Consider the following 14,123-nt stretch of genomic DNA (forward strand, 5'->3'; position numbering starts at 1 on the left):
GTATAGTTGAAAGGAAGTAAGTTGAAATACAACTGCTTTCTGTTCTTTTCTAAACCTTACATCACTGCTGTATTTTAATAACGCCTTTCAGTTCTGATCACAACTGTCCTACTATTTTGCGATTAATGACTTTGTGATGGTCAATCCAGTACCTGAATGTAACCAATGTAATGAATTGCACTAAAATAACTACATACTAATAGTGTAACCAAGGGAGTAGGTTTGATTTTGACATTGGTGGTGGTTTCATTCATATCTGAGTACATAAGGAGAATACAAGAATTGAATGCATTCTGCAATGTTATAGGTTAAAGTAACTAATGAAAGACAAGGAGGAAGCTACGAAGAAAACCCTGGGGATATAAATGAAGCAACATTTAAACCTTTGAAAAAGCAGATTAGTTATTCAGATCATCATCACACTAACATTTGTCACAGTGATGAACCTCAAGACAAACACATCCATCATTATTTGGTCTCACCTGTGAATGTCGAGCTTCTCCTTCAGCTTCTCCTCCTCCAGCCTCTCTACTGTCTGTTCCCTGACAAGAATATGTTGATGCATGACATATGAACAGATTAGGGACACATTTTTATTGCCTGAGCAAAAAAGGCTTTTACTTTCACACAATTATTATGTAATATATATATATATAAAAAAAAACTGTAACTCAGTAAAACCTGAGACTCTAGATGCTCATTTAAACATCTTCCATGCAAATACACGAAAACAATAAGTAAAAATAACTTTCAAAAAAGGTGTATTTTTTTACCATTAAATATTTTCTTTTATTCAACATCTGTATTGTTGAGCCTATACAGTTATATCTTGAATTAACTTTCACTTCGACTCCAAAAGAAGTCTTATGAGGAGTTTTCTTTTCCTTAACATCCTTTAAAAAGATGACATTACTGATATTAAAATCTGTCTAGCTGACGTGACCCAGGCAGAACAAAAGCCAAAACATGTTGACAACTTTAACTTGTGGTTGTGGATAAATGCCCTGCTGCCTCCTGTCCTGTGCAACTAGCATTACAAGCAGATGGAGTGACAGCGGGGACGAACAGACACATGTTAGCGGAAAACTGGGAGAGCCAACCGAAGAGCGATATTTAGGTTAGAGGCGGGACTTCTAGCAGACAGTTAACCCTTTGTGTGCTGTAATTATTCACTGAACACTACAGACAGGTTGAGTGACGGCCCAGTAATGGCTGGATAATGGTCCCTACCCAATTCTACGCCCCTGAGTAGAACAAAATTGGAGTCAATATGCTGAGCAGCAAGAATAAAAAAGCAGCAGTATCGGTTCAGTCAAAGCATCAGTTGAACTTTTTTCCATTTTAAATAGTACACACCTGGACTTTCTTGCACCAAATACATCTATGATATCATCTTGACTCATGCTTATTCAATCATCTCAAGTCCATTGAGAGTTTTTAGACCAAACCCTAACCCTAGTCTCCACAAATATTTTCTCAGGGCATCCAGACAGATGTAGAGCAGATTTACCCACTATGGTGGAGTACAAGAAAAACTTAGCATAGTGGCATGACAGACGTTCTCACCTCCATCTTCAACCCAAAGTACCCACCCATCATGCATCAAGACCACAACGACCCGACTAAAAATCTCAACGACCAACACTGATAAGGTTCAATAAATATTTATTAAATACAAAGCTACTATCAGCAGTAGTTTTGATAAAAAAAAAAAAAAGAAAAGAAAAGAAACCAGTATTTAATTTGGCAAAAGAGAGTTTTCAGACAACTTCCTCCGTGGTTGCATGGTGTTGCTGCTGTTAATTGCGTGTTGCTACCATGATGGGGGAAAGAAAACAGAGCTGTAGGTGGATATTGGATGCTTATAACCGTGGCACTGCATTTTGGGGAATATCTATGTCACAGTAGTGATTGCTTACTTTAATATTTCCCTTTGAAACAGTATATATCCATCAGGTTTCACCGTTGCTCCTGAAAAGTGCAAATATCACAACTTGTTAACATTTTGAAATGTGACATGTTGACCCCAACATAAAATATGAAATATAAAATGTGAAAGAACTGAAGCCTTTTTAAACGTATTAAGTGTAATGAGCAGAAACTTGTCAACAAAAGCAGCAACTACAGTAAACCAGCGTCTTATCTCAACGCAAACAGCATGCATGAGATTGAGTTTGTTCCATACAAGTTCGCTCCTTCCTCTGGTTTAATCGTCAAACACTCGCTCTGTGCTTTAATACTGTTCTGGTTGGCAGCATTGTTTCGGGCTGCACCATCCCCGGAGTCCTGGACCTCCTCAGATGACGAGTCTGTGGGAAACTGTGCAATAACATGGCACAAAAGACTTAGGAAGCAGCCTGAATCAGTTCTTCACCACACTGACTTTGGCAGTCGGCGGCAAAAAAAACAAAAAACAAACAAACAAAAAAAAGGTTTTTGAACTTGACTCGATTGCAGACACACCCACAGTGGAGTTCCTCAGGGCTCTACTCGAGGCCTAAGGTAAAATTAATCCCATGAACGATGCCGATGATGATGGGTTGCCAGGCGACCAAGTATCTGAGCCAATCAAGCAGCTGCCCATACAGGACATGTGTCTTCTCCCAGCTGGCATCAAATGAATGAATTAAGGAGTGTTAATAAAAACATTTTTAGGAACAGTATCGTAAGGTATGCACTACCAGCCAAAGCTTTTAGAACACTTCAATATTTTTAAGTTTTTTTTTTAAGTTAAAAAAGTTAACATATAACCCAAAATATATTCTAAACTCTTTGGCTGATTTAACATCTTTCTTTCTGTAGTGGAAATCAAATATTTTACAATTTTCTTGCAGAAGGTCCCAAAAATGTGTGTCCCTTCTTGTAGGGTGCTTTGCTTTCACTCTTCTGTCCAATTCATTACAAACCAGCTCCATAGGGTTTAAGTCTAGAGACTGGTCCACTCTATGTTTTCCATCTTGTTTTTATCCTGAGGTAGTTCTGGTAGAGCTTGGACTAGAGTTTTAGGTCATTATCTTGCTGTAGGATGAAGCTCTGACCAACTATACCAGAGGATACTGATGCTGTTCTTAAACTTTTCACTGGTAGTGTACAATGACGAAGGGTGTATTTAAAGCCTATAAAACCAGAAAAGAAAAACAAAAGTAATTTAAAATCTTAAATCCCTAGGGTACTGGCAGATGATGCTCGTCTAAGAACACCAAATAAATCAGGACTATCTCTAGAACCATCAGATCCATGTTCCTGACCCTGCTCCCTATGGACCCTGGACTCTGTGAATAGGTCAGACTTCAATGTCACTAACATTGTGTCTGATTAATTACTGATGAACAAAAATGTCTTCTAGAAAATACGAAATTGACTCTGTCAGGAAAGTCACCTTGTGATGCATAGCTGATGGGAGAATTGTGTGGATTGGCTCAAAAGGACCACAAACGGTAGTAAAAAAACAACAACAACAAAAAAAACTATATCAATTGAATTAGTTGTGTCTTGTTTTTGGAATTTGAGGAAGTATTGACACACAAGAAGACAGTCTGACTGTAAAAATTGATCTTTTGGCCAAGGCTAGCTGGTTAGCTCCAGCTATGTGATGCTCTTTATCAAATTAAAAGCATCCTCTCAAATGGTAGATGACCAGCCAGCATAGCAGAGAGGATTCTGACTATCCCTCAGTCAGTATGTATGTGCAGGATGGATGTTTCTATTGAAATACTCAAATTAGTAATGAACAAACAATTTTTTAACAAAATTAATCAAGCCCGTTGTTTTTACAGCTTTACACTCTGATGTTTAAGAAACATTAAAACCCTTTTGCATGAACTATTTAGTGGTGGTTAGGTTTGACGATGGTTTTACTTAAAGGAAGTTATGTCTTGTCTCATTTTAATATTCGCGTATTGTGTGTTTGCACTCTTGACAGTTTGTTTGTGTGTAAAGAGCGAAGCCAAAGAGACAACAGAAGGATACGGGTTGTTCATCATCCTCTTCAAGTCGACCTTCTCGTTGCAGTATGGACACGTCTGCTTCTTACCCACGATGCACCAGCCACGGATGCAGAACTCGTGAAATCTGGAGGGACGGGGAAATTAAGGCAGAAACACTAAGAATCCTGAGTCATGGCAGCTCGTTCTCTGAAACTTAGCAACACGAGAATCCACCTTGGTAACTAGAGCATGTCCTGACCTGGATTTGTGTCCCTGCGGCGACAAACTTTAACTCTGTATCTCACATCTATGCTTTACTTCCCCATTTACAGTCTCCAAACACCAGACAGTTTAGCATAGCTTACTCTAACTTTTGAAAATGAAATTGTGCAAAATGGAGTAACACAGTCGCGGATTCCTTTGGGGTGTTGTGAAATTTGCGAGTGTACAACAAGCTTGCAACAACAAAATACGTTTGGCTCTGAAGGGTTAAAAAAACTGAAACAAATCTCATTCTGAAACTAGCTCCAGACCCAGATTAACAACTGAACAAGTTGACCTCACATGACTTATCTTTGGTGAAATTTTTGTGAAAATTGCTAGCAGGAAGTCGAAACAAAAATTAATCCGACCCGTGTTTCGGTAGTGTTGTTAGAGAGCGAGCCAGACATTAGCCTTCTCAGATGCACTGCAGTAGTACTTTAGTTGTATTTCAGAAATGTCAGTCAGTTTCTATTAACAGGAAGGCTAAGAAGCAAGCTAGAGTTTCTATTAGCTGGGAATCGAGGAACAGCTACTATTAGCTGGAAATCTAGGAAGAGCTAAGAGCTATTAGTTGGAAGGCTCATAAACTAGGAACTAGGAGTTTCTGTAACCCTCTTCTGGGATGTTTGCCTATTAACACAGAAGTAGTTTTTGACACTACAGGGTTGTTTGTTTGCACAGTAGTATGAGCTTCATCTTTACTGAAGTTTGCTGCAATGACCCTCCGAGCCTACATGATGTTTAAAGCATCACGTCACAGCAGAAAAATCGACAAAAAAAGTCAACATGTCTGTATAAGCCCTACTAAGAGCTCAGCCATAATAAAACTAGATAAAAGGGCTTTCCAGCAGGGATCAACAACTGTAGGATACATGTGTCCACAGGAGAGCTGGTAGGTGTCTTCTATGAACCCTTCTTCCTCCACGTCCACCAGGATCCTCTGGCCGCACACTGCGCAGATGTCGTTGGTCAAGCTCCTGCTGGGCATGCCTCCTTTGTTGTAGTACTGGAAGCACACACATTCAAAGTCAAGGGTGGTGGGTAGTGCAGTCTAAAATGCTCACTCTTTGTCTTTGTTCGATTTTTACTGTATGGAATCAGAGGAAGCAGCTGGTTCTCACCCCGATTGTGGAGGCCATGTAGTCGGAGCAGATTTCAGCAAAGTCTCTGCCCATGACGCCGTAGTAAAGGCCGTAAAACAGCATGATAACGCCCACGTCCATCGAGTCCTCTGCCTTGATTCTGCACACACATAGAAACCCATGACAATGAGAAGGGAATCAGATAAAACAACAACAACCAAAAAAAAAAAAAAACATAAATGAAATGGTATGAAATAGAAGTTAATTATCTAAAGGTAGTGCGTTCCAGAGCTTAGGGCCGTAGATAACAAATAAGGTAAAGGTAATACAACAAAATTAGATGGTCGGATGGTGGGATGACCCAAAGGACACTTTAATTGACATTGAAAACTTCCAAAAGGAATCTGGAAAGGCCACTTTTTTAAAAATAAAACACTGGTTAAATGCACTGAAACTAGGCCTGTCACAATAACAAGTTATACGATATATTGTCATACAAATTATTGCAGATAACCGGTCATCATCAACATTATTTTGAGACCATTCTTTCACTAATGTAATAATAATATGACATAATAATGCAAGTATACTCTTTCAAAGGCAATACACTTTTATAAGAGTATTTAACATTGTAATTGCAATGTCAAGAACTTTTAAATATTCTAAATAAATAAAAAAAAAATGAATAAATAAAATTTAATGGACTGGTTTGTTTTAATTTATGCCATGGGTCAATGCACGAACGTCTACTGCTCAGGCATACCTTCACCTAGAGACTTCATTTAAACATTAAACTGTAGACACAAGTCTTGTGTATTGGTGTATTAATCCATGTTTTGATAGGTCATTTAGTTTTTGATCACTGTTCAATAACCATGATCATTTTTGGTGAAAGTTTGAGATTATAATTAGTGTGTATTGAGTGTTGTTTGTGTCAGAGTGGATGACATCATCGGTTAGAGTGGGTGTAGTTGTCTGAAATTTTTCTCTTTCCATGCTCCTCCCAGCCACAATTTACACTGTACATACATGATTTTTTTAAAATTTATTCTGTCTCTCCCAATATGCTCGTCAAAGCAGTGATACGTACAGAATTTTGACTGTGAGCCTCTGAGTGCAGTCACATCTCTCTCTCCATTGACTGTAATGCAAAGATTGTCTGAGAGAAGCAGAACGAATCCCTGTTTTAAACTTGCACAAGTGTACAAAATATTTACTATAGAAAGACAAATAACATATCAAAGTCTTTAGAAAGTCATTATGATGCCCACGGTCTGCAGGTCTTTCTGATAGGAGCTACCGTTTTGTCACAGTAAGCCCAAATGTGAGACCAGCTCAGAGGGAGAAAATCGCCCTTTTCTCTCTGTCCCTGCCCAGCGTGCCTCTGTCGTCATTGACGACCACCTCGAGATGCCATGGCAACGCCCTGATCCTCAGACCTGGGCCACAGCTGAGACCAATTCATTAATCAGGGACTCCTCTGATGTCTCTGCTGTTAATGCAGCTGATCCCTGCGTCCCATAAATTTATGTTACAACAATACACTCCTCTACCACACACATGCGCACTACTCTCTCACGCACACACAAACACACAAGTAACCAAATGTGATTACAGTTACACACACACACACGACTTGTGTGGTTACAGCTCCTCAATATCAGTGCTGAGTGAAAGATGATCATATGTCTGTCTGAAACTTCACTCACACTGAATTTCTCTTCATTGACCTCTACCTTTGTCGGCAGTGGCTCACCTGAAGAAGACATTGAAGCCGAACATGGTGAACATAATAGCCAGGTAGCCGAGAACCCCCACTGCATAGCTCAGCTTATAGATCAACAGGAACCATTTATACACCATCCTGAAAACATTAGGACACATGGATGGACTTAAAACATCAGCAGATTATCACAAAAGTCCTGAAACTAGACAAAGAGAAGCCAATCAAACACACGAAACGGAGACACTATGGTCTTGCTGACTTTAATTAAAATCTTAGTTCTATATTTTCCTCAAATCATAAATTTCAACACTTACACCAGATTTAACTTTTAATATTTTTATTCCCTAGTGTTTATATTTCTCGATTCTCCACTCCAGCGTGAACCTGAACGTCCCTACTCTTACCTCGGCGTCCTGCAGGACAGCGGCTTGCGGGTGGCTCTGAAGATGATGTAGCTGGTGATGACGGAGAACATCCCCCACATGGACAGAAACCTCCACCAGTACAGTTTGATGGTGAAGTAAAGAGGAACCACCCACATCTGGACCAGAGTCACCAGCTGAGGAGGACATGGGCTGTTTACTACATACAATAAGCCATATGTCTGTTAAGTTCTAGGGACTCCACAGAAACAAACTGGTAGTGCGCTAAACTGCATGACTCTTACAAGGCTACAAGGAGCTGCTAGTGGCTGAAAAGGTAGGAAGAGTTACTATAAGCAGGGAGGCTAGGAAGCCATGGCGAGTTTATATTAGCTATATTAGCTTTGCTGGGCAGATGGAAAGCTAAGAAGAGTTTTTGTGAGCTAGAATTTTAAAGAGCTAGGAAAAGCTTCTATTAGATGGATGGCTATGAAAGGCTACTATTGGCTGGAAGGCTAGGAAGCTAGGAAGAGTTTCTATTAATTACGGATCTAGGAAGAGCTACAGTTAACTGGAAAACTAAGAAGCTAGAAAGACCTACTTTTAGCTGGAAGGCTAGGAAGCTATGAAAAGTTAATGTTAGCTCAGAGGCTAGAAAGAGACCTTAAGTGGTCATATGATTTTGGTTATTTTGTTCTTCTTCTGGCATGTTTGGGCATTAAAACAAAAGAATAAGTTTTGACACTGCAGACTCTTTCCTTCCTCCTCATCACTCACGTTATAGGAGCGATGGTGCCTCTGCTTCCACTGCACCAGGACGATCTGAGCTACCACCAGCGTGGCGACAAGGATCAGCACCATCTCTGCATGCATGGCCTCATGACCCCGGTGCTTCACGTGCAGACGCTCGTGCTGCACCCTGAAAAGACAAGAAGAAGAAAAGAAACAGTTTCTGTTAAAAAATGGGGTTTTTCCCTGCCTCCAGCACCTTAAGAGTTTTTCTGGAGGTTTCAGGACGGTTTTTGTAAAGAATCTTGAGACCATTTGTGTTATTGATGCTATGTAAATAAAACTGAAGTGAACTGAATAGAAGAACCAGAAGAAGAAAAGAAGAACCGGGAGAAGAATAAACGAACCACAGGAAGAAGAACCAGAAGAAGAAACAAAGAAGAATCAAAAGTAGAAGAAGAAAACGAAGAAGAATAAACAAACCACAGGAAGTAGAAAAGCCAGAAGAAGAGTAGTAGTTGTGTTTAAACACTAACAGAGGAGGAGAAGAAGAAGAAGAGTGGGAGGAAAATAAAAGAAGAGCCACTCACCTCCAGTTTTCTCTGTGAGTCATTTTCAGCAGGTCGTCCTGTGAAGAGACAGAAATAGCAGCAGCTCTCACTGGACTCTTTAAATCTGGGTTAACGCAACTTTCTGCACACAATCACAACGAAGACGTGGTATTCTACACAAAATAACGTGACTTTAACATAGGACAACAATGCATTCCGTGTTCCTATTATATATTTAATGCTCCTTCTAATGCCACGTCAAAGCATCAGTTAGCTAGGTGGCTAGCTACGTTAGCTGCCGTTTAGCCATGAATTTAACGCTTGTTATTGGTTTAACATTAATATTTTAACAGATGGGTTATGAAGTGGCTTGTCTCACCTGAGGATGAACCCCGGCCATCGTCTGCTTTCTGTCCTCTCCTACAGAAAGCTAGCCGGTGAAAGCGAGGCAGTGCTAGCTTAGCCTAGCCACCACTCTGACAGCCTGTCCAAACCCATGTATGGAAGCCTCAGAGGGTCAAATGTAAACGCGAAATATTTGGAACTACTGGAGGCAATAGAAGTTATATATGTTGTGATGGAAAGCTTGTGTTTAAGTTTTATATCTGAATTCTGAGAAATAGACAAGACTTGAACAAGTCATAAACCTCATTTGTAGCATAAAACTCGTTTTAAAGCTTAGAAGCTTTTGCACCATTTGTCCTTTTTTTGGATGTTAATGGAAAAAAATTTCATGGTTACACTTCTATTGCATGATGTAAACTGCCACCCCACACTTATAACATTTATTGCATATAAAGGGTTTTCTCCTTTAGATGAGTAATGCTATACATTAACAGAAATGCTTCTATAATGAAGTGAACATTGGAGAAAACCAATAAAGAAAAACACAACAATATTGAACTTCAGTTTGCTTCTTTATTTTGAAACATTTCAAGTAGTTTGAAAAAAAAAAAAAGCATTAAACAAAGTGGAATCCGACGCATGTGAAGCATAGGACATTCTTTCCGGGAACACGTCTCGTCTTCTCATCACGTCAAAGGTTGAAGCGCTGGTTCTGGGTTCAGTCGACCTGTGGCAAGAAACGACAACGATGAGTCCAGAAAATTAAACTTCAAACCGACCGTCATTACGGGAGCGCAAGTCGCTCAGACATCCAAGGAAGGTTTGGACCATCTTTGGTTGTTAAACCTCTGGTGGAAACTACGAATGGCAGGAAAAAGCATCATCACAGCGAATAAACATGGGTTTATCATCATGGACTTCAAGCTTAAGAAGAGACCAACCTGGATGAAGGACTGCTTCCTTCAGCCAGCAGAGACCTTCAACCTGAAAGAGGAGGAAAAGGAGTTAAAGTCACAGTAAATCAGACTCAACAGGTCGTCAGTGATTTGTTTTAATTCGCTCAGACATCCAAGGAAGGTTTGTGCCGTCTTTGGTCGTTAGACCTCCGGTGGAAACTACGAATGGCAGGAAAACATGTCATCACGGCGAATTGTGCTTCAATATCACAGATAAATATAGTTACATTCAGTCTTTACGGATTAGAGCAGCAACAGCACATATCAAAATGATTTAAAAATAAAAATACCTTAATTATGCCACTTTCAGTGATTAGCTTCAATGCTAGAGTGTCGTCTTCACCCCAGGGCCACGGGGTCTTTGAAACTAGATGGTGCTCCCCACGTCTGCCTTCCCTCCCAACCCAAACTGCAGGTCCAGGCCCTGGGCTCTCATGAAACTTGCTGGTGATTGTGGAGTGAAAGTACACTGGGCTGGCTCTGGTGCAGTGGACACATGTTGAAGAGCTGTAAAGGAAAAACAAAACAGTTTGATCTACAGACACAAGCGATGCATTTTTATACAAATAGCTTTTATGTTTGCAAAATTTGTACACACGCTTTCAAAGTCAGCTCAGATTTGCAAGTTGATGAAATGTTGGAAATCTAATTTTCCTGCTCTGATTAAATATTCTTAGAGTGGGGTTTTAGGTCCATTGTGAAAAGAAACGAGTGTAAAGTCACATGTGAGGTTGTGCTGCAGAAAACACGGCAATGATAAATCAGGCTCAAGATGGAATCTGCTTCTAAAATCATCTAGCACAGTGTTTCCCAACCTTTGAGTTGTGGCACATATTTTACATTTGAAAAATCCCACGGTACCAATTAAAAATGTCAAAGTGTATATAATGAAACGATGATCCTCTACAGGCATTTTGTTTGGTAATGGGACCGAGGCTCTGCAAAAAACACCTTTACAGCTTTACAGAATGAGCTCAGTTGGTTCACCGGTAAAAGTAAATCCAGAGGAAAGAACCTTCATTTCTGACCACTTCTCATACTTGGACCTTCATCTGGGTCAGAACTTTCTCTTGGAGCCAGTTCAATTTGAGTACTTTCTCTTTTCCAGTATTTATCCATCACTATCACCACTGACTCACTCCAAGCATTTTGTTCAACAGGTTAATCATCTTCCTTTCTGCCCTCTAGTGGTAGACAATTTCATTGTTCGCTGTATGTTGCCGACATAAACAAAAACTCATGATCTGCAGCAAATCATTTCCTGATCAATTAAGTGAAATTGGATCACATTGGTTGGGAATAACTGATGTAGGTTTGTCCTCATCATGTTTAACTTCTTCAATTCCATGTAAAATCCAAACTTGTTTAGTAGGAAACCTCCAAAACTATAATATGTTTAATGCTAAACTCAAACTACACCAATATTTAAGACAGTGAATGTTTTCCCCTCTAGACACTGGCTGTGTTCACATTAACACCAATATTCCTTAAGCAATCAGATTAAACTCCCAAAGCAGATCAAGAGGGATGGAGTTGGTTTCTGTTCTGGTTGGAATTAATCTTTCTGGTAATGTTTGGTTGAAGGAAATGAGCTTTACTTTAGAACATGGTACAGTTCAACACACCTAAATGTATCAGGGTATTGATCAGGAGTGACATCAGCATTGAGATCAGAATCAGAGAGAGATCTATCCCAGATCCTGACTCTCAGCAGACCACCTGACTCTGGAGTCTTCAGTCTGAAAGTGAGAATAGAGACAAATTTAGTTTTAAGAGGTCAGAATAAACAAGCATCAGCTTTATTCGCATGTATCGCTCAGACATCCAAGGAAGGTTTGGACCGTCTTTGGTTGTTAAACCTCTGGTGGAAACTACGAATGGCAGGAAAAAGCATCATCACAGCGAGCAGCACCAAGACATTATTAGATATGAACCTAAAACTTACCCGATTCTCCAGCTGTGACCAGCAGACGACGACTTGACAGATTTACAATCGGTCATTTTTTCATCAGCCTGAAAAAGTGAGATTGAGATAAAAGTTAGTTCTGACTGCAGAGACGATCTCTGGAGATAAAAAGACATTTTAATGTTCGCTCAGACATCCAAGGAAGGTTTGGACCATCTTTGGTCGTTAGACCTCTGGTGGAAACTACGAATGGCAGGAAAAAGCATCATCACAGCGAACAGCAGGAAACCAGAACTGGTTTAAGACATCTGATCACACCAAGAGCTCCGTTTACCAGTCGTCATTCAACTGAAGACAACCCTCAGACATGTCCAAATTTGGCCTAATTTATCCACCGTCCAATCACTGTAGAGACCACACGGCTTCAAATTTACATTCGATATATACGTTATACATGAGAAACCAGATTTAAATATCAAATTTCATTCAAATTATGTCACATTTTCTAAAATACTAGAGTTGTATACCATACAAAAGTAAAAGCTCTTCCACAATTTAACCAATTAATGTCAGTTTTTCCCTCCATCTGAATCGATACCGTTGTGCAATATTGGTATACACAAAAATTTCGCTTAAATTTGCAATTTTCTTGTATTTTCGTAGTCTGGAAACAAAGTCAACTTCCTGCCCACGAAATTAAAAGGTAGAGGAAAGTTGTTCTGGAGTTTCTCCAGTGAGACCCAATTATGTTCCCGCAAAGATCCACCAGGGCAAATCAGACGGTGGTAAAAACACCAAGAAAACCACCAATTACTCAAAATACAGGCAGTATTTTCTAGTTCTGCGATGAAAGTACATGAAGCACAAAATGATTCAGAAACTTAAACCAGTCTGCATATTTAGAGGTTAAATATTTACTAAATTATCACCTCACCTGTCTACAGGTTCAATTGAGCCGTTACCCGAATCCTCCATCTTTACACAGGTGAGCCGCGTCTCTACGGTGGCCCTGAGAGATCATTTCGGTTCTGGAAACCTGTGAAGAAAACTTCTGGTTAGAAAACCTATAAAGGAAATGTCCAAAGAGCTTTAAGAATGAATGAACGCTCAGACATCCAAGGAAGGTTTGGACCGTCTTCGGTCGTTTAGACCTCCGGTGGAAACTACGAATGGCAGGAAAAAGCATCATCACAGCGCAGAGGGAAAACACCACGATAGAATTAAAGGAAAACACTAACCTGGCCCAGGTAGAGGTGGCGATGGGGTCTTCAGCACATGAGCTGGAACATTTAATCTGTCAGAAGTAGAATGCAATTAGGAAAATGCTGGGAACGTATATATATATATATATATTTTTATACACACACATTATACACCCATGTTTACATTCATTTCACATTTTGACAGTCTTAACAATTTTTCGTTTTTGTGACTTCAATCATAAATATAAAATTTTTAGCTTTTAAAATTTTATCATTCTATGACAAAAAAAGAAAAGTTCCAGTTTTAAAATAGCACATTTCAATATTTATTTAAATAAGCATCATGGTAAAAAGATCGTGTCACTTTCAAATCTACCACACACCTCAACCACGTGTTCGGCTGCAGGCAACAATTTTAAATAAAGTTTTAAAGTTTATTTTAAATAATTTCATTCACAATTTAGATTTACTGACGTTACTAAAAACCACGATGTATTTTAGTTTAACACGAAGACCTGGTTTCATTCATTTATTTATTTATTAACAGCAGCCTACCAAACAACTATGGTTTTAAATTAAGCAACGTCCAACTTTAAATAAAATCGAATTAATCGAATATTTATGCAAGAAGCCGCAACAACGCGTGGAAAGTTTTCAACGTGATTTCAGCACTGAAACAATCTACGATCATCCGCTTCATTAACTCCTCAACTCTGATCAATATCGCCTCATAACAACTTAATACACTGTGATGAGTGACTTAAATAGATAATTTAAGATTTAGAATTTAGATTCAGAGTAATATTTACCCTTAAACGGCGTCTTCCACCACCTCTCAGGAACAGGAACAAGTGGCTCCAGTTGAGTTTTTTTACGGCTTTTATAGCCAACATGGCAGCCGCTAAACTGCTTTACGGTTCTTTTGCCGCCACCTCCTGGACCGGAGGCGGAAGTACCACACTGTTAACAACATGATTGAAATAATTTTATTTAGTTTTATTTTATTTCTTTCGACAGTTTAGTTTTTTATTAAAACATTTTTTTTTATATAATTTTAAATAAATAAATGCATAT

The 14,123-nt window shown here is 39.3% G+C and overlaps 1 protein-coding gene, 2 long non-coding RNA genes and 5 other non-coding genes across 8 annotated transcripts; all 8 read right to left on the minus strand.

Annotated features, from left to right (window-relative positions):
• Positions 1-1,648: 1,648 nt before the first annotated feature.
• On the minus strand, positions 1,649-9,139 carry rnf175 (ring finger protein 175). Its single transcript, XM_047587766.1, has 9 exons — positions 9,020-9,139; positions 8,680-8,717; positions 8,138-8,279; positions 7,403-7,557; positions 7,029-7,136; positions 5,312-5,432; positions 5,063-5,196; positions 3,970-4,071; positions 1,649-2,607 (listed from the first exon to the last, which is right to left on the minus strand). Exons 1-9 carry the CDS (start codon positions 9,038-9,040, stop codon positions 2,487-2,489), a joined length of 942 nt encoding a protein of 313 aa, XP_047443722.1. The 5' UTR covers positions 9,041-9,139; the 3' UTR covers positions 1,649-2,486.
• Positions 9,140-9,624: 485 nt separating this feature from the next.
• On the minus strand, positions 9,625-11,586 carry LOC125010324. The gene is made up of 4 exons (XR_007113044.1): positions 11,567-11,586; positions 10,232-10,448; positions 9,927-9,969; positions 9,625-9,712 (listed from the first exon to the last, which is right to left on the minus strand). It is a non-coding gene; the product is annotated as an uncharacterized LOC125010324 (long non-coding RNA).
• LOC124999027 lies at positions 9,785-9,877 on the minus strand. The gene has a single exon (XR_007111127.1). It is a non-coding gene; the product is annotated as a small nucleolar RNA SNORD14 (small nucleolar RNA).
• LOC124999034 lies at positions 10,042-10,134 on the minus strand. Its single transcript, XR_007111128.1, has one exon. It is a non-coding gene; the product is annotated as a small nucleolar RNA SNORD14 (small nucleolar RNA).
• Positions 11,587-11,634: 48 nt separating the features above from the next.
• Positions 11,635-13,932, minus strand: LOC125010336. Its single transcript, XR_007113048.1, has 4 exons — positions 13,859-13,932; positions 13,086-13,141; positions 11,887-11,954; positions 11,635-11,680 (listed from the first exon to the last, which is right to left on the minus strand). It is a non-coding gene; the product is annotated as an uncharacterized LOC125010336 (long non-coding RNA).
• LOC124999022 lies at positions 11,754-11,846 on the minus strand. The gene has a single exon (XR_007111126.1). It is a non-coding gene; the product is annotated as a small nucleolar RNA SNORD14 (small nucleolar RNA).
• On the minus strand, positions 12,032-12,124 carry LOC124999015. Its single transcript, XR_007111125.1, has one exon. It is a non-coding gene; the product is annotated as a small nucleolar RNA SNORD14 (small nucleolar RNA).
• On the minus strand, positions 12,951-13,044 carry LOC124999040. The gene has a single exon (XR_007111129.1). It is a non-coding gene; the product is annotated as a small nucleolar RNA SNORD14 (small nucleolar RNA).
• Positions 13,933-14,123: the final 191 nt, after the last annotated feature.

Source organism: Mugil cephalus, chromosome 1, assembly GCF_022458985.1.
Source record: "Mugil cephalus isolate CIBA_MC_2020 chromosome 1, CIBA_Mcephalus_1.1, whole genome shotgun sequence".
Classification (NCBI taxonomy): Eukaryota; Metazoa; Chordata; class Actinopteri; order Mugiliformes; family Mugilidae; genus Mugil; species Mugil cephalus.